Source organism: Lampetra fluviatilis, chromosome 31, assembly GCF_964198595.1.
Source record: "Lampetra fluviatilis chromosome 31, kcLamFluv1.1, whole genome shotgun sequence".
Lineage (NCBI taxonomy): Eukaryota > Metazoa > Chordata > Hyperoartia > Petromyzontiformes > Petromyzontidae > Lampetra > Lampetra fluviatilis.
This window is the reverse complement of record NC_136305.1, coordinates 759,098-778,305: the sequence shown is the minus strand read 5'-3', so window position 1 is coordinate 778,305 and position 19,208 is coordinate 759,098. Positions and strand designations below refer to the sequence as shown.

General features: G+C 48.6%; 1 protein-coding gene across 4 annotated transcripts in view; it reads right to left on the bottom strand.

Moving 5' to 3' along the window:
- LOC144943412 (epidermal growth factor receptor-like) overlaps positions 1-19,208 on the bottom strand; it is an 88,202-nt gene that overhangs the window by 17,145 nt on the left and 51,849 nt on the right. For all 4 annotated transcript variants that reach the window (XM_078870794.1, XM_078870793.1, XM_078870795.1 and 1 more), the window contains exons 4-14: positions 12,861-12,989; positions 11,577-11,639; positions 10,401-10,519; positions 8,610-8,751; positions 7,473-7,592; positions 6,219-6,345; positions 5,050-5,108; positions 4,238-4,328; positions 3,366-3,568; positions 2,464-2,590; positions 1,111-1,201 (exon numbers count right to left, since the gene is read on the bottom strand). In XM_078870794.1, coding sequence (XP_078726920.1) covers positions 1,111-1,201; positions 2,464-2,590; positions 3,366-3,568; positions 4,238-4,328; positions 5,050-5,108; positions 6,219-6,345; positions 7,473-7,592; positions 8,610-8,751; positions 10,401-10,519; positions 11,577-11,639; positions 12,861-12,989 — 1,271 coding nt within the window. The remainder of the gene's footprint in view (positions 1-1,110; positions 1,202-2,463; positions 2,591-3,365; positions 3,569-4,237; positions 4,329-5,049; positions 5,109-6,218; positions 6,346-7,472; positions 7,593-8,609; positions 8,752-10,400; positions 10,520-11,576; positions 11,640-12,860; positions 12,990-19,208) is intronic.

Sequence of the window (19,208 nt, the reverse complement as noted above, 5' to 3'; positions counted from 1 at the left end):
ATGATGTTAATAATGGCTGAGAATCTAACCCAGGTCAACATTGACATACAAAAAACACAGGCACGCAAGAACACAACAGCTCTCCTGTTTATCCCTAGTCTGATAGGGGGAAATGCTGTTAGCAAGTGCCCATTAAATGACACAAAGGGGCATTGTATCCAGTCCCACAACTGACGGTCTTTGTCCCAAAAGTGCTCATAACACACCGTGCCAAGTTACTGTATTCGTTTAAGGCTGAGTTGACCTTCAAATGAGCCAGGTTCTGATGCAAAAAGCCACTATCACTGCCCATGACTAGCAACTACTAACAACCACTCCGCAGGAACCCACAAGAAGGCAAAACCCTCATCGTCAGCAGTGTGGGTGTGTGAAGCGAAGTGCGATGCTCTGATTTGTGTAGACCTCCTGCCGGTGTCGGAGACCTCTCCGACATTAACATTAGCTGCCCCACCCATCTCTAAACCTTTATAAACAGCCTGCCTCAGCAGCTTTCCCCCTCTTTTTTCTCCTGATGACGATTGCTTGTGTTGCGATCGAAACGTCGTGATATTTGTATTATTTTTGATTCACTTTATTTTCATTTTTATTATTTTATTGTTATTATGTTTTCTATCTACGTGACTTTACCGAAAGAACCATCGAATATGAATTCCTGCAGTCAGTTTAAAGTCAAAATGCATATAAAGAATTGGCTTTTTATCTGTAAATGTCAGAATATATTCAGTCATCTGAACACATGGGAGACGAACACGTGAATTAAAGCTCTCATATTTACTGCCAAGAAAAGCAAAGTGAGCTTCAGCAGGACAGCTCGCTCGAGTGGATGGATGGCCGGCGGTCAACACAAAGGGGGGAAACAAGCCCTTGCTAAGCCAGGCCAATGGAGAACACCCAACGTCTAATGCAAGTGTGTGTTTGAGAAGGCCGTGTGTGTTTATCAACAGGTGACACGGAGTGGAGTTTACACCGACTATTAAAGTTTAGCACACACGGGAAAGCATCACTCTATTCGCGGTGAGGTAGAGCAAATGCGAATGATGACAGCTAAAGGTTCATATTTGCCGACCGCCCCAAAACCGCCTCGGAGACAAACGTAGTGATTGTCCTTACCGTGCCCTTGCAGGAAAGTGTCCCGTTGGTGGGCAGGCATTCGGAGTGGCAGGGCATGCAGAGCGTCCCATTGATGAACTCACGCACCTCCCTGCCACACAGACAATGTTTCACACATCCACTACATTATTGTATATATATGTTACAATTATCTTCTTAGGTTCTTTCGGTAAAGTCACGTAGAAAGTAAAATAAAATAAAAACAAAAATCACGACGTTTCGGAGGCAACACAAGTCTCCGTATCAAGTGATACAGCTAATCTGGCTGTGACGGTCCCACCTGATGACGGAGACTTGTGTTGCCTCCGAAACGTCGTGATTTTTGTTTTTATTTTATTTTACTTTCTACGTGACTTTACCGAAAGAACCTAAGAAGATGATTCCTTGCAGTCACGAAAGCTTCAAATCTAGAATTATGTTACAATTACTCAATTGGAATATACAGAGCAATCATTCGCCTACGACTACAGAAAAAATGGGCCGGGCCCCTTCTGAAAAAGAAGCACGAGACTCGGTGAGACTTTTGTGGGTAACCAAACGGAATAATAGTACCCATTGTCACCATTGTCATGAGCATCACCACTATCGGTACAATCGTCATCATCACCATTTACATCGCTACCAACATCACCTTCGTAAGACACTCAACCCCAGTGTTGAACGAACGAGCTTGAAACTTTGAAACCATATTCTATTTAAGCCAATGACCATGAAACCACCCCATTTATATAATTTCTTAGGCTCATGATACATGCGCTTAATTGTAAGCTCAGGATTAGATTATTTATTAGCCGATAAGAAATGCAAATGTCATGTTTATGTACCCCTTAGACTAATGAAAAAACAGACGGTACAAACAAGGCAAAAGTATACATTCTTAAATCAGATTGTGACGCCTACTGTAGCAATTCACCATGGCAGGGAGATGGTGTGAATCGTTGTGTACACAGGGACGGGTGTGATAATGGTGGTACCATGACTATCTATTGGAAAATCGTGACGGACAGTTTTTTTTTTAAGCCAGGACACATGGCCACACGAGGCCTACCACTTGGAAGCGGCCTGTGAACGATATTCATCGGTCACTGCGAGAACCTGCGCCGCACGTCTCCAGAACTGCGAGCCGACTTCATCACCGCGTGGGCGACAGTCAATCAGGCGCAGGCGTCGCATTCGCGTGGTGAAAAGTTTGAGCCCTAATTATATTTCTCGCGCGATCAGTGGACAACGTGAAGGCGTGCGCTATCGTGCGGCCACCTGCCAAAGGTCTTTGAAAAGTGACATTCGGCCATTGGTAAGGGGAAAAGTTCGCCCACCCCCCGGTGGAGGGGTTAGGGCAACCGACGTCCTTACCCGTCGTTCTGGTTGCAGGATTCGACGCAGGTGCGGACACGCTTGAAGAGCTTGCACTGCATGCACTGCTCTGGCCCGGGGCCCCAGCAGCCGTCCGGGGAGCACAGCGGGTCACAGGCCTCAGGGCCTGTGCGGCGAGCAAACACCGCACACGTGTGCAGAGACAAAGTTAAATACAAAGATCCCGACTGTTGGAACAAGTGCCCCTGGTGAGCACCTATAAAGGTGGACGTGGCAAACGAGGAGGTGGGTGACCAGCACCAGGCCCGGTTGTTGCCTTTCTTTCCCGAGCGGTGATATTTACACATTTGGCACCAGGTACTATTGAGGCCAAGTTGACCTAGGGGAGGCCCAGGACTGCCATCAGCAGGAATCTAACTCGGGTCGTTGGGCTCGTAGCACAGCGCGCTCGCTGCTACCCTACCCCGCTCCCCGCACACACAAAAACAAAGATCACCCGTATTGCTGTTAGTGAGTGCCTATGAAGGCCGGCACGGCACACGAGGGGGTGGAGATGTTTATACATCACACCAGGTACTCATTTAAGGCTGAGGGGACCTAGGGGAGGCTGAGGACCGGTTTAGATAATCATCACAGGTGTTGGCCGTGTGCAGGTATTGAACTCGGGTCACCGGGTTTGTAGCGCAGCGCACTAACCACCACACTACCGCTCCCCACTCACACTCGAGCGTACAAGTGCGCACGCTGACAAACACAAACACCCACAAGGGACCGGGTGGGTCAGATGGATCACAACGGCTTCCCCTCCCCGATGCTCTTCCACTCCGCTCACCTCTCCCTGCCCCCCCACCTCCACGCCACCCCCCCCCCCCATTACCCGCTCCCATACTTTGCCGCTATTCCCCTCTTGACCGCCGCGCTCGTGCGTGCCGGCCGCTCACCACAGACGCTACTGGAGGGCACGCCCTCCAGGTCGGCCTTCTGGCGCGGCGAGCGCAGCAGCCGCGTCCAGTTGACGGTGAGGACGTAGCAGAGGCGCGGCATGTTCTGCGCCAGCACACTGCCCTCCGTCACCTCGCTCAGCGCCCTCAGCCCCAGCACCTCGAGGTGGGGCAGGTTCCGCACCAGCACCGAGTACCCAACGCTGGACACCGGAGACGGTGGGGGCGGGGTGGGGGCGGGGTGGGGTGGGGGTGGGGTGGGGGCAAGGGGGCGCGCACAAGTCAACGTTAAGGTCACACTTAGCGCGTATTTTAATGCATTGGTTAACATGTAGGATAACACGTAGGTTAACAAGTAGGTGTTCGCAGCCGATACTATGACTGGCGATTGATTTTTGGTGTCGGTCACGTCGGTGATATGGCCAATTTTGCGTCATGAAGACCCTCCGCCACCCAACGCTGCCGAGGAGATGAAACAGCCACGAGGTGTGCAAGTGCTTAATGCGCCAATGAGATATCCTCTCCAACTCACCGGTGACCCAATACCATGGCGCTAATCAGCGCATTGTTAAACACTTGTCCAGATGGCACCCTCAGGACTTACACGGTGCTCAATGCGGGTTGGTGTATGTACGCATGTTGAACTTCTTTCGCACCATACGTAGCCAACAGTGCTAATTGAAGGTGAAGGACGAGGGGGGGGGGCCGGGGGACACCAGTGGCTATCGCTCGCCACCGGTGCTAGCCGTGGGCGACCTCACGCGTTGCCCGGTTCACAGCGCAGCGCGTTAACAACAGCGCAGCGCGTTAACAACAGCGCTCCCGCCCTTGTGCGTGGCTTGGTAATAAGGCGGAGGTGCCGCGTGTCTCACCTGCGGATGTTCCTCCCTCGCACGATCTCAAGGTTCTCGAATACGCTCAGGTCGGTCATGTTGGGCGGCCAGGCCTCAATGTGCAAGTACCCTGTCGACAAGACGAGGGGAGGCGTCGCATCACGCGGCGGGCAGGCGCACGCTCGTACATCACGCACGTGTGGGTATCTGTACGTATGTTGAACTCCTTTCGCACCGTACGTAGCCATGCTAATCGGAGGTGCGGGGGAAGGACGACAAACTAAAGATAACGTTGGGTACTCTAAAAATAACGAAAGGGGGTTAGCACTTATCATTCACTCAAACGCCACGGCGTCTCGGAGCGACTCGAAGCCTCTGGGTTCCCCGTCATGGCTCCGACCGAGAAGTCGCTGCCGGGGCCATGAGGCTCCAGCGTGCCTCTTACTGAACGACGCAATTCAATCGCGTGGTGACCCAAGGCCCAACACCCTTTAGCGAAAAATCCAGTAAATATCTACCCTCTATGGAAACGTAAACACCTTGCCTGCAGCCCGGTGGAATGTATCTCGTTATGGAGCCTTCATCTGCTTCTCTCAGGATTAGGAATTTCCACTGAATTCAGAGAATCCTGAGAAGACACCTGAGCACTGGTGATTCATCGCGACTAGCTAAACTCTTCCTACGTGTCACCTCTCGATAGCGACCTCTCACCTCTTCACATGGCCTCGGAGTAAACCCAGCGTGGCACAGGTGCAATAGGGATGTCACCATCACTGAGTGGTGCACAGCAACTGTTGATGTTGTGTCTGTGTGTGTGTGTGCAGTACGATAGTTTTGTTCTAAATAGCTACCTGTGATCTCCCGCACAGATCTGAACAACTTCAGCTTTTCGGGATGAGCAAGTAGGTCGCTGTAAAAACATAAAAAGCAACAGACACACTGATGCAAACTGACACCCTACACACAAAGACCCCCCGTGTAGCCTTAACAGACTGTAGGGGCAAGTGCTGTTAGCGAGCACCTATGAAGGCCGGAACGGTACACGAGGGGGTGGGTGGCCAGCACCACACCCGGCCGCCTTTGTCTCTCCAGTGCTGATTATTACACACTGCACCAGGTGCTCATTTAAGGATGGGTAGACTTAGGGAAGATCCAGGAACAGTTTAGACACTTGCCACGGCTGGAAATCAAGCCCAGGCCAACGGATTTGTCGTGCAGTGCGACAACCATTACGCTAACAATCCCTATTCTAAAGACAATTATCACAGAAGCGTACACACATGCAATTGGGCAAATAGGTAACGGTACACCGGAACCCACTTTGCTTTCGGGAATCCTGTCAAATGAGTACGCGAGAGTGACAGGGTCAGCTTTTGCCATGATGATAACAGGGGCAGCCTTGATAAAGGAAAATCAAGGGCCCTGTCAAGGCTCCATTGCTCATCTCTGGAGACCCACGGAGTTGTCATCCTCCACGCCGTCTGGACGTACGGCCACTCTCCGCTTATCCGCCCTGGGGCGGTTTTATCGTCGACGCTCAGTGACTCAGATTGCATTCGCGGTGACCTTGTCTCCAGCCGCGCTCTTGGCAACATAGCGGCGCATAGTTGACCTTGGTTACTATTAATACTGTCATTATTAACCGTCACTCATTAAAACATGTGTCTTGTGCGGAAATACAACATTGTACTGAAGGTGCGTGAGCGTGGGATTACAATGAGATAGAGAGACACACACGTGCATTTCGCAGGTTACAAGATGTACGAGACATGTTAAAACATCAACTGTTTATACAAGCGAGTGGGCCTGAGAAGTACGCGTTGCTAGAAGGGATGATGACCAGCAGTCAAGAATACGGGATGGATCACGTCCGACAGGATGTCAACCGAAGAGACGAGCAATGAAATCAGCTTGGATGGCGACGAGTCGGGTTGGCCTTCATCCAGCAGTGGACTGATCGTGGTTGATGATGACATGAGGCAATTTAAGTCGCGTGCAATTAATGGAGCAGGCACCCCACCTGTCGAGACCCGACTCGAGAAAGACGAGGTTGCCGTTGATGGTCGTGCACTCGCTGAACGTGTCCACGTTTAACGAGCTGACCGATTTCGCGTCCTTCAGATTCCCCGAGCCAATGCCGTCGCAGACTAAAGCACACAGGGACAAGCGCACGCACGCACACACACGCACGCACGCACACACGCACAGACACGCACACAGACACGCACACACACACACGCACACACGCACGCACACACACGCACGCACACACGCGCACACACACGCACGCACACACACGCACGCACACACACACATGCACACACGCGCACGCACACACGCACGCACGCACACACGCGCACACACGCGCACACACGCACGCACACACACACGCACGCATACACGCAGTGTCAGCACTCGGCGGACAATCTTTTCACGCGTCACCTCAAGCCACGTGGGGAATTTGGGCTCTCATGCAAGCCTGCCGGTCCGTCCGTCTTCCAGAAATAGCCCAACGTCAACAGAAACATTCACGATCCAAGCAGAACTCAAAGCCCATTCCTCGCTCACCCCCGAGTACAGGTTTTCATATTTATAAACAAATATATCCCCTCTATTCCAAATCATGTCATTACACAATGCACAAATCTCAAAAATGGCAAACATTGTAAAGATGCATTGTGGTTAGGAGTGAAAAATGGAGTTCAGGAAATAAATTGACAACCCTGACCTCATTTTTTTCCTGATCTGATTTTAAATAAACTCAGTTGACTTCGCTAACCAAGCGACAACATGAAATAGTGCATGTAAATAAATACAATGATTTCGCACCAGAATATTGTACTGTCTGGTCTGCAATGCCGCGTAATTCGCCCTCTCTCGTTTGTCCTGTCCCGTTTCGCATTTTATGCCCGTTCAGCCTCAAGAAAACATTTGCATTACATTTGCGCGAATCAAAAATATCAAATTTCTTGCGTGCATGAATCAACACATGCATCACGAGCTCCAAACACGAGTTGCAGTCGATGAGTGAGAAATCGTTTCACTCCCATAAGGTAGCACTCGCTCAGATTCCCGTTTGCTCCGTCGCTGCAAATTATTTCATTTTATTGCTTTTGCTATTTTTGGTGACCCTGGTGGCTCTTGCAAACGAGACTCATCCTGGTCCCTTGAGTTCTCCCCTAGACACACAAATTAACCTCAACTTGACAGGGGGAGTCACAGATTCTCAAAAGGGGGACACATCAGGAAGATGACGGTGGACGGCACCACTAACCTTTAGGGCAGCCTTGCTTCTCGGAGCAATCTTTGCACATCTTGACGCCATTCTCCTCCACCTCCATCTTCTCGTGGGGGCAGGACCGCGCGCACGAATTCTGGTCGATGAGGAAGTTTTCTGCGCGTGGGAGAAGCCGGGGGGGTGGGAGCGGGGTGGCAGTGGTTTTTGCCGTTCATTCTGCAACTTGACTGCGTGTTTAGTTTGAGGTTTCAAAAACTCTTGTTCAAATTTGAATTCTGTCACAAGAAGATGGGGCATGATGAACCCTGACATGTCATCATCAGTAATTACAAGATATGCCCAGCCGCAGGGATGGTGGCAATATCGGGAGTTGTTAGCCTTGCTCTTATCAGCTTTTACTGTATTTCTGTTGGATTTGACCTACATATGGTGGGGTTTTTTAAATTTAATGTAGTGCTTTGAAATATTTCACGATGAAAGGCACTTTATAAAATTATGATTATTTTAATATTTCAATAATTTACAAAACAAGGCTTCACATACTTGTGCATTAGCAAACAATTATCAAAACCTTAAAGGCAAGTAGCTCATCTAGATGTACATTCTATACAAAAAAATAATGTATCCAACTCCAGTTCTACAATCTATCCAGGCGTCTTGCCATCTGTCCCGCACCTCCAAATTGGCGTGGTTGGCTACGTATGGTGCGAAAGAAGTTCAACATACATACAAACATTTTCCAATAACTTTTTGTTTGTACACAAGCTTGCGGATGGGCCATTGTGGATAGGTGATATGATAAAGACACAAATAACACGCTGCACAAGATACTTTGTCTATTGCCGGATTCTATCCCAAGCGCGTGAATGGCGTCATGTCCTGGCACGAATAATGAAGTCACATTTCTTACACACACAGTACTGTAAGCCTTCATGTTGGAGAACATCGGGGAGACCCAGGACTGGTTCAGATAATCGTCACTGGTGTTAGCCGTGAGCGGGAATCAAACTCGGTTCGCTGGGTTCATAGCGCAGCGTGCTAACCATGGTGCCACTGCTCCACTTTACAAACACACACACACGTGTGCATGTGACACAGACACAGGGATGGGGGGGGGCACATGAGCACCCGGCTGGGGCTCACGCGCGTTCCCCCGCATGCACGGCCACTCACGAGGGCAGCGCTTGACGCAGATGGCCCCGTGGCTGTACTTGACGTCCGGGTTGGCCTCCTGCAGATACGTGTCGCGGTTGTAGATTTGCGTGGGTGGGCAGGACTCCACACACACGCCCGTGTCGTTGAACAGCTTGCAGGCCTGGCCGGCGAAAAGGAACGGAGGAGATAAGCCAAGGCGGAGGGAACACGGGAGGATGGTTTGTGGGTAGATGGATGAATGTATGTATGGATGGAATAATGAATGGAAGAATGAATTAATCAATGGATTAATGAATGAACAGACAAATGGACGGTGATATGGAAAGGCCAGGAATAAGAGCATGCCGGACTCACAAACATGCAGCAAGATACAAGCCATGAGCATATCAATATTGAACTAGGAGCTTTTAGCATGAGATATATTCAAAAGAGCTACGAAGGCAGTGGATAGAAGATATATTGAGAACAGAGATAAGAGCGTGAGATAAGAGGGACAAGTACGGGCGGTGCTCGGGCCTACGTCAGGTCACGTTCCTAGAAAAGGTGCCATAAGTCGAGACAGAATTTCCCAGAGAAACAATTATATAATTGGGGGTTACGTTCCTGACCAAGGGTCCCATATGCAACTTTTTTATAGATATGATTACAAATAACATATTTAATCAACTACCAATCATATATGAAGTACAATAATCATATTGTGAGAGTGCCTAACTTGATTTTTCATAATTCCTGGATTATTTGGACTGAATACAGCGATGGCCTTTCTGCTACCTGTCTCATCAACAGCATCACGAGCCCACCCACCTTTCCTTTAATCGGCCATTTTTAAGGATTAGATGAATAAAAAATCCTTCAGAATCACCCACAATGCACACAGGTAGAGCGCCGGAGCGCCGCGTCGGGAGGTAGACTAACTGGGCGGCACTGGCGCCAGTCGGTGTTGTGCCGTTCGTGCGGTGCGATCGCTACGAGTAACAACGTGGGTGGAATTGGTGACCTGCCGTCAGTGTGGATCGATGTACGTCGAGGATCGCCTGTGTTCTTGAAAGAATTGTGAGTAATATTTACTCAGAAGATGAGAGAGATAGGATATGTATCAGAAAAGATATACGAGATATTATTAGATGCGTGAGGCAGAGAGATGTAATACATTTCTTGTTAAATAATTATTTAAAATTATTTAATCTCGAGCCACAGCAGGCTGCATTTAATGGTAAATTAGAGATGCTGCAGGCCGAATTTAATGAGTTTGTGGGCCCACACACCAGGGTTTGGAAAGCCATGCAGTGTATGAATTTCTAATTTGCATTTCATCACAAAGTTGCTGATAATTTAATAACCAAAAAATAGGAGAAAGAAGTTACATTGGAGTGAATGTTAACCAAACAACAGTTTCATCTATGGTTCTGGTGTGGGCTCAGCATGTGGATGTATGTATGTTGAATTTCTTTTGCAACGCATATGTAGCCAACCATGCAGCAAGGTTAAGATTTATGGTCAGGGATCAGAAAAATGAGCAAGCTGAGTCTTGCGGTAATGGATAACGTTTTGGACTGAGTAAATTCCGGACTTGGTTTCATGAGTTATGAGCAGGGCCATCCAGAGTAGGGGTCGGGGGGACAAGAGGTTATTTTCTCCAGGCCTCACACAAAAGAGAGCCTCACAATAGGCCTGGATTTGTCGTGGCGTTGTGCTTCGGGCCTCCAGCCCCGGACCTCCAGGAAGCTCTGGGCAGTCCTGGTCGTGAGTCAAGTCAGGCTTTGGTATCAATGTTGGGAGCAAAGGTACGAGGGTGAGGGGTCGTACCAGGCAGTCGGTGTCACGCGGCCCCGTGCAGCCGCTAGCGCAGTGCTTGTGGCAGCACTGATTGGTGTTCGTTCCGTAGCAGCGGGTTGTGCACTCCTTGGCACAGATGGTGCTCGTCACTGCACCGTCACGCCAGTTTCAAACAGGGGAGGAGAAAAAAAATCATGCACACGCATGGACTCTACGACACTCTGGAGAGAGATGCACCCCAAACTTGTGCCCGGTGCCAATAAAGTTATACAAATCTGGTCTCGCAAACACATACACCGACCGGATTATAAGACGCATTTCATATTTAGCTTCGTAATGTAGGAATATAAAGTGTGCCTATAATGTGGAGAATCCGGTCATGCTTTCCAACGTGCATGTCCTCAGAAGTAATCATCGATAATGAAACTGACGGGTAGGAGTTGGGCAAAATGTGCTTGAATTTTTGTAAATAGCTCTTGTTACTGTGGTTTGGGTCTCCAAATTTAGGTCGTGTTTTGATCAATCTGACCGGTTTTCGATATGGCAAGTCCTGAATAGCAACACAACTTTACAACCACGTGTTGCTGATCTTGGACCATATTTATTGGACTTAGTGTGCCCATCCCACCCCCTCTCCCCTTACATAGGGAAGGTTTGACGTACATAGCTAAGGCATAAACAGTCATCCTTAATTATAAAACGTTATAAATGTATCGACATCAGGTTTCAAATGTACAAACATTGAATAATCAAAGACTCAATGCAAGTCCAGCTAATTTAGTCATCAGTGTTAGCTGGTGTTTATCTTTCCCTTACAGCCCAGTGACACACCAATCGATCTCAGTCCTGCACACGAACTGATCTGATCGCTCCATCTCTGCCGCGGGTGTCCCCGTACGTGTGTTCTCTCCCTTCCTTTGGCTGCCGCTGCGTCACAAGCCCTGTGCATTGGCCATCACCCCGCGGAGCGGGAGATGCTTCTCGCTCAAGTCTCTCGTCTCGAGAGTACAAAAAAACGTTTCTGCGTTCTGTCCCCGATTGAGGTGCCTCTCCTTCTGTCTCGCTGGCTAAAACCGAGCAAGCCACCTCTTCACGCCTCTTCGTACGCCTTTGGGCTTTTGTTCGCGTTCCCCCTGCCACCCGTGTCTCTTCGTCTGATTCGCATGTCACCGCTGGCAGAAGGCAATAATTGCAAAATCCACTCACGCTTTTGGCAGTAATTCGTGTCGGCCGACCAGCAGTGGCTGCAATCCTGTGGGCACGGAGGGCCTGTCGTGGGAAACATAACATGCGTTACGTACTTTAAAAAAAATGTGAAACAATAAAACAAAGAATGCTTACATAACATCAAGCTGTCAACGCAAATAAATAACCCAGTTACTCCCACGACCACGAACGCTACCTGCCTCTCACATGAAGTTATTATTGCTGCTACAGACGTGTGCTGAATTGCCGTAATAACACACGTGCAGTAGTTTGGTGAAATGTTCCATGAAACAAACAACAGAACTCATACCCAGTGAAGACTTCAATCCCGCCGAGAAACTGTCGCACAGCATATCAAGCATTGCTGGAACACCTGCATTGTTGGATCTAGCGCTTGATATATTCCACTAGGAGGAGAATGAGCTTTGGCCACTTTTTATCAACTTTCACGTCACACTGCATCAGGGGGGGGGGGGGGGTGAATTACTTGGCTCACCGATGATGAGGATCGCAGATTTGTAAGAGTTTTGCACGAGACAAAGCAATGTCTAATTCTAGGCCGACATCTTCCCCAGCCACAAGTGCTATGAAATCCCTGCCTCTGTCAACATCCAGATTCAAGTCTTTCCTCTTTAAGTCTGCCTATATCTGACTCTCTTTCTCTATATTAAATAAATAAATACGCTTCCTCTCCGCAAGATGATCACGTCCCACCGTACTACGCAGCATTTTGAGATGCAGCTGCATTCACACTCTTTATATAAATAAAAATTGTAACGTATTTGTGCTAAATTTCAGTTTTCTAGCACTTCTAGGACATTAAAGTTACATCATTTACTCAATGTACATCAGTCACAATCATCTGCAAGTACTTTATATGACGACTGATGCACAAACACCACCTGTTACGGCGACTAGTTCCATGCTGGGACATAATGCCTGGTCCGGGATGATAATATTCGTGCGGCAAGATAGTACAGAGCAAATCTCTCGATTGAGAAACACACACACGCAGAGCCCCCTCCTGTGAAGCTACTGCCGAGTATACGCGCATCTGAAACATAGCGTCCTCGGGATGGCCCCACGCCATAAAAATTTGCACGAATAGCAAATATGCTAACGAGGAGATGATAACAATGATCGACGGGGAGACAGGAGATCGCGTTACGTGCTGCGCTGCGGCACCACCCATCGCGTCATCTCAAGCGCCAGCGGAGTATTCCGAACGTCTGCTCGCAGCGCAGGACCCGGCGGTGAACAACGCTTGTGACGCCGGGGACTCACAATCAGGTCTGCCGTACGGCAGAACCGACTGATTGAGGTTTTTCTGTCCCAAGATGTCCTCCCACTTGATGGTGTCAGCGTGGCACAGGGACGGATTGTCGGTGATATTCACCCCTCCGTACAGGATCTCTGTCGAGTGACAAGTAAAGAACAACAGTAAGTACCCAACAAAAACAAATCAACAACAGTGGGTTCATGCGCTGTGAAGGCAGCATTGTGGGGAGCAGAGGGCAGCACAGCAAAATCGATGGCTGTGCTGTACTGCTATAACTCATTGTCGATGCTCCCCACCTTCACCATCCTGCATCACCAGCATGGTGAAGTATGGTCAATTCACCTCTACGACCCCTGATGATATTGGGAGGCCCACATCGAGCAGTGGATGTACAGGCCTCAATCAATGAATCTTTATTTAATGTGCCAATATCGCCCTCAATAAAGTAGGCATCGGTGCACATCACAACGGAACGGGAATGGGGCATAGAGCAACAGGAATTAAAAAGAACTCCGTCACGCGCTCAGGGGCTAACACCGACTGAGCAGAGTAAATTGCAACCACACACAAAATAAAGTGGTAACCGTGCACAATGAATAGCAACGAAAGGTAAGTAGTAAATAAAAATAAATAAAAGCAAAGAGACAGTTGTTATTTTACATTTTATGGCTGTACGTGTACACAGCAGGAACAGTATGAAGGGGAGATAATTTTGCTTAAGATTTTTTGTAGCGTGTTAAACGACGAGGGAGTGCTGTTAACGAGCTCCCATTAAGGCCACGTCACACACCCGTCACGTCACGCACACGTGCGCACAAGTCGCACGTACGAGCCGAGCTCCAGGTGCCGCGTCGAGCGGTGGGGCGTGGGAATTTCCCAACGTTTACAATCCCGCAGCACAAACAACAACGCAACAGCAGCAGCGCAAACAAATACACCGGGTCTTGGCTTCATGAGGCAGCGACAACAGGTGGCTAGAGAATTACCAGCTTGGAATACTACACGGCAAGTGTGACCTCTCAATCAAAAACATTAACCCCTGCACTGAGAGGTCAAACGTCTTTTTAAAAGCCAATAGTTTAATGATTTGGATTGGCCTGTCCTATAAGCCTGGCGTCACAGTCCTGAGAGCAGGAGGTGGTTCTTCTGCCATATCTGCCGCGTGCGTCCACTAGGACCTCTACCCGCTGCCATCTGTACTATTGGGAAGAGGCGCAGAAGAGAACTACAGAAGAACTCCGACATCCGCGCTCAAATTATCCGCGCTGGCGAGATGGTAACTACCTCGCCTGGTATGCAGGGGGGTCGTGGGTTAATTCCCAACCCTGACGCCTGCTGCTGTATATTTGGAGTTTGCATGCCGCTCTCCCTATGGTCGCATGGATTTTTCTCCGGGTCCTCCGGTTTTTCCCTCCACGTTTAGAATTAACAAGCGTTAAGAGTATTTGGCTGCTATAAAATTTCCGTGTGATAAGCCACTTCGTTGAGCTATCATTTGACGAATCCTAAACTTTGCAGTCCGTGACAACTCCCATAATCCACGGGGGCGGAGATGCCAAAATCCGTCATCTTTCCACAGATTTTTGGATCTCTTCCGGGGGGAGAGCATGAAGGGGGGGGGGGCTAATTCCTTCTTAAATATTTGGCACAAAGAAAAATTCTCTTCACACACACACTGAGGTTTTTCGTGTTGCGCTGCAAACTATAGGGTCTGTGAAGAGGTGACCACCACGCCACAGCGGATTGCTGTACATCGCCTGTGTGTCTCTTGTACACGGAGGACACGAGCAGCCGCCGCCGTATAAGGTTGAGACTTTCGGCTTTGGAGAAGATGTGCGACCTTTCAGTATCAGAGTGGTTTTGTAAAAAAAAACACATTCAATCGTGTTTGTTTTGTTTATGTTACATGAAATGTCTTTTATTGACGTGAGTTTGTACAGTATTTTTTTATTTTCCTGTATCGTGATTGTCTTTGCTCCGATTTTCCGTAGTTGCTTCATATCTGTAGATTTATTTGATTTTTTTTGTCATTTTGGCGAGACGCCAGGTCACACTTGCAAATGAGACGACCCTGGCTTCTCGAGTTCTCACTTGCTGCTTAAACAGATAAACATGAACTTCACTTATAGACAAGGATTGACCACTTTGACCCGAATCGACATTAATTGCTCAAAGTATTACATTTCAGTTCAATGCATTTCTTTTAATGGAACAAAAAAAACAAAGGTGACATCTTTAGGTCATAAATAGCATTTCTCATACGGCGACTGCGGCTCCCCTAAAATAGCTCGCACAAAGGTACGAAACATTAAACAAAACATCACTGGAGATGCTAATAATAGGCGGCGAGCGATCAATCAGTCAGGCCTCTCAGCCCACGGTGCGCTGAAAAAGCAGGTGGCACGTCGAACCTGTCAGTCTTTTGCGTCCGAGTGCTCACAGCGCACCGTGCTCACAGCGCACCATCCTCTCAACAACAAACCCCGTCCCAAGGTAACCCGACTCTCCTCGGACTACGCCCGTTCCCTCACATTCCTGCCACCGGACTGACCAATTACCAACAGCGGATCGCCAACGGACATCGTCGCTCGCATGGACGATTTGGTTGGCCGAATGACGGCGCTGAATTGAGAAAGAAATTGCTCATGAATTGAGCATTGCCCGTGTGTGTGTGCTAATTGCACAATCGGGGAAGGAGAGGGTAGGGGTGCAGTAGGCGGGGGTGATGATTGTTGGTGGCGAGCAGTAGCGCAAGGGTTAGCGATTTGCGCTACGAATTCGGCGCCCCAAGTTCGATTCTTGCTTACGGCCAACACCGGCAACGATTATTTGAACCAGTCCTGGGCCTCCCGGAGGTCGATTTAGCCTGGTGCAGTGTCTAAACATCGCCATTCGGGAGACAAAGGCAGCCAGGCGTGGTGCTGGGAACCCACCCTCTCGTGTGCCATGCTAGAGCCTTCATAGGCCAGCATGGCACACGAGGTCCTCGCTAACAGCACTTGCCCCACAATAGTCTGTTAAGGCTAGACGGGGGATCTTTGTCTTGGTGAGCATTGTTGGTTGATGATTAAGCACTGCAGTCAACTGAACCGTTTCCCGAAGTATGGTGCTATTTTTAGAGTTTCCTGTGAGTGATACGTGTTAACATATACCCAATGTGAGTTTTGTAAAAAGACATCCTGTTAACGGCAGGTTTGACTCATTGCATCTACCATCATCAGTCATGGTCAAGTCACTGTTGGATGAAAGACTCATCAAGACACCATCACCGCCTCTCACAATGATTAAACTTGCCTATCGAGGCCATCGCCTGGTGGATGATACTAGGGTACCAATAACTACGCAAAGAAACCCTTCAAACTAAAACTGGCTTCTCATAATTCAGCTTGCGCCTTTACATGCACAGCCATTTTGTTAAATCCGGGAAGCCATCCACGACGTGGGAGTAAAGAAGTACATTAGAACAGTGGAAATTCCCGTACTGCCCTCTGCTGCCAAAAATGCAATTCGGCTCATTCTGATTAAACACAACGCTCGTTTGGCCGCCAGGCAACAGAATCTTACGTGCAGGGTGTGCGGGACCCGGCTCCACCTGGTGAGGACACGTGTCAAGCAAAGTGCCGACCACACAAGGAATTCTGTGACCTCATTTTTTGGGAGCATCGTATTCGGCGGCACACGAGGTGACGTAACGCCGCTCGCTGCAGCAGGAGGGATGCAAATTCTAAAATGTCTCCGCCTTCGCGATGCGACGCGCCGCCCGGCAGCAGAATTGGCAAAGGGAAGGAGGACAAAACGCAGAGCAGCGAATGTAAAAAAGACATAACAAAATGCACCGGCTAATCCAGTCTGACGACCGGTGGTCTCGTGACATCTTGCTGCTCCAGTGGAGGGGGCACAGGGCCAAATCGGTGGGAGGACGCGAGCGACGAAGGCGCACCCAACCTACGTGAGGAGTTTAGCGAGAGAGGAGTTCTCTCGGGAAGGTTCATTCCTCCTCTCCCAGACTTCTCGCGAAACATCTCCGCGTTGCCCTCTCTTGTTCCCTCCTCTCTCGCACGCTTCTCAAAACATATACGAGACAACATCTCTGCACCAGTAAGCAACGAGCATTACTTTGACAAAATCGTGGTTAGATGTTAACTACCTTGCCTGGTATACAGGAGGTCGTGGGTCGACCTCGACCCTGACGCCTGAATATTTGGAATTTGAATGATTTCCCCGTGGTCACGTGGATTTTTCTCCAGGTCCTCCGGTTTTTCTCTACACATTTAGAAACATCATGTTTGGAGTATTTAGCTGCAATAAATTTCGACATGACAAGCCCCTTCGTTGAGCTATCAATTGTACGGGTTAGGGAAGATCGGAGCAATGCCCAGGAATAAAACTCTGGCTCCGATAACCACTGTTACCATCGTTTCCCCCCATTACCAATTCTGCTTTGTTTGTGTTGGATCACCGTCCTCTCCATGTAAATTTATTGCGATAATTTTGTTAGCCCAAAGAAAGCAAAACATCCTTCCCCCGCCCCACGGATTAGCACGTTTCGCTGTGTACAGTGTGAAAGAAAACATACATACATACATTTGTACATTTGTACATTTGTATGTATGGGAGCCGTGGTGGCGAGATGTTAACTACCTCGCCTGGTATACAGGGGCTCGTGGGCTCGATCCCGACACTGACGCCTGCTGCTGTATATTTGGAGCTTGGATGTGTCTCTCTCCCCGTGGTCGCGTGGATTTTTCCCCCGGGTCCTCCGGTTTTTCACCTCCACATTTAGAAACACGCGTTTAGAGTATTTGGCTGCTATATATTTCCACACGATAAGCCACTTCGTTGAGCTATAATTTGTGGCCAGGTCGCTTCTGAAAAAGAGATACATAGCTCAGTGGGCCTTACCTGGGAAAACAAAAAATATTTGATAGTTGTAGTTTCATTTAAAACTCTAGGAAGTAAATGTTTTGAGTGTGAGAACAGGCGAAGCCAGGGCAAGCTGACGAGGTCGGCGCACGTGGAACAGCGAGAAGGGTTTTTGAGCGCAGGAGCCAACGCAACTTGAGCCGCGTGCCGAGCTGGTGAGTCGACACCGTGCCCTCTCACTACGCTCGCGACACCTCCACGGGAAATTTCTCCATCCGTGACTAACGAGCGCCAGACGACTAAGTTCCAGCTTAGGTTTCAGTGTTGCATAAGAGTCGAAACAATCCTATGCAAAAATGTGTGCCACGCACTCAGAGATACGAGTGTGTCAGTGTTTGAACTTTAAACCACGAATGCCTTCGTCATCGGCACAACAAAAGATTTGCTTGTTAACATTTTCCCACTAAATATCGTTCGAGGCACATCTAATAAATGTTTCAACTGTTTGTTAACAAACTGCTCGATGACGAGCTCCCCATGCTTTGTATGTAGGTTGCAGGGGTTGTTTGAACATACTTCACCACGCTGGTCAGTACGGGTTAGGGAAGATAGGAGTCATGCCCAGGAATCAAACTTAGGCTCTGATAACCTCTGTTGCCATCGCTCCCCCCACCCCCCCATTATCAGTTCTGCTTTATTTGTGTTGGATCACTGTGCTCTCCTTGTAAATGTATTGCATTCATTTTGTTAGCCCAACGAATGCAAAACATCCTACCCTTGCATCTCCGGTTAGAACGGTGGGCTACATACGGTGCGAAAGAAGTTCAACATACAGTACATACATTTGTATGTATTTATTGTATGGGCGCCGTGGTGGCGAGATGTTAACTACCTCAGCTGCTATACAAGAGGTCGAGTGTTCGATTCCGACCCTGACGCCTGCTGTATATTTAGATTTTGCATGTCTCTCTCTCTCCCTGTGGTCGCGTGGATTTTTCTCCGGGTCCTCCGGTTTTTCCCTCCACATTTAGAAACGTGCGTTTACAGTATTTGGCTGCCATAAACTCTCACGTGATAAGTCACTTCGTTGGGCTATCATTTTGTGGCCAAGTCGATGTTGAAAAAGAGCAAAATAACTCGGTGCGTCTTACCTGGTAAAATATAAATAGTTTACAGCTTCTTACATTTATTAAACACATCTCTATCTTTTTTTGAGAAAATAACTTGCCCCCGTTCACATCATCATGCCTAGCTACCCATAAAACATCTCACGTGACAGGCATCTCTATTTTTAAATGCATTTAATATTATTATCCGAATGCAAGCAACTGTATAAAATGAAATGTGACTTTTAAATCACAAAGGCGGTCCCATAATAGCAGCTGAAAAGTAGCAATATGTTGGCATTTGCGGCTTGCACGTACAAACAGGGATATCCTACATAACAAACAGGGAGAGGGGTTTTGTTCGGGTAACGGACCTGCTCGCGT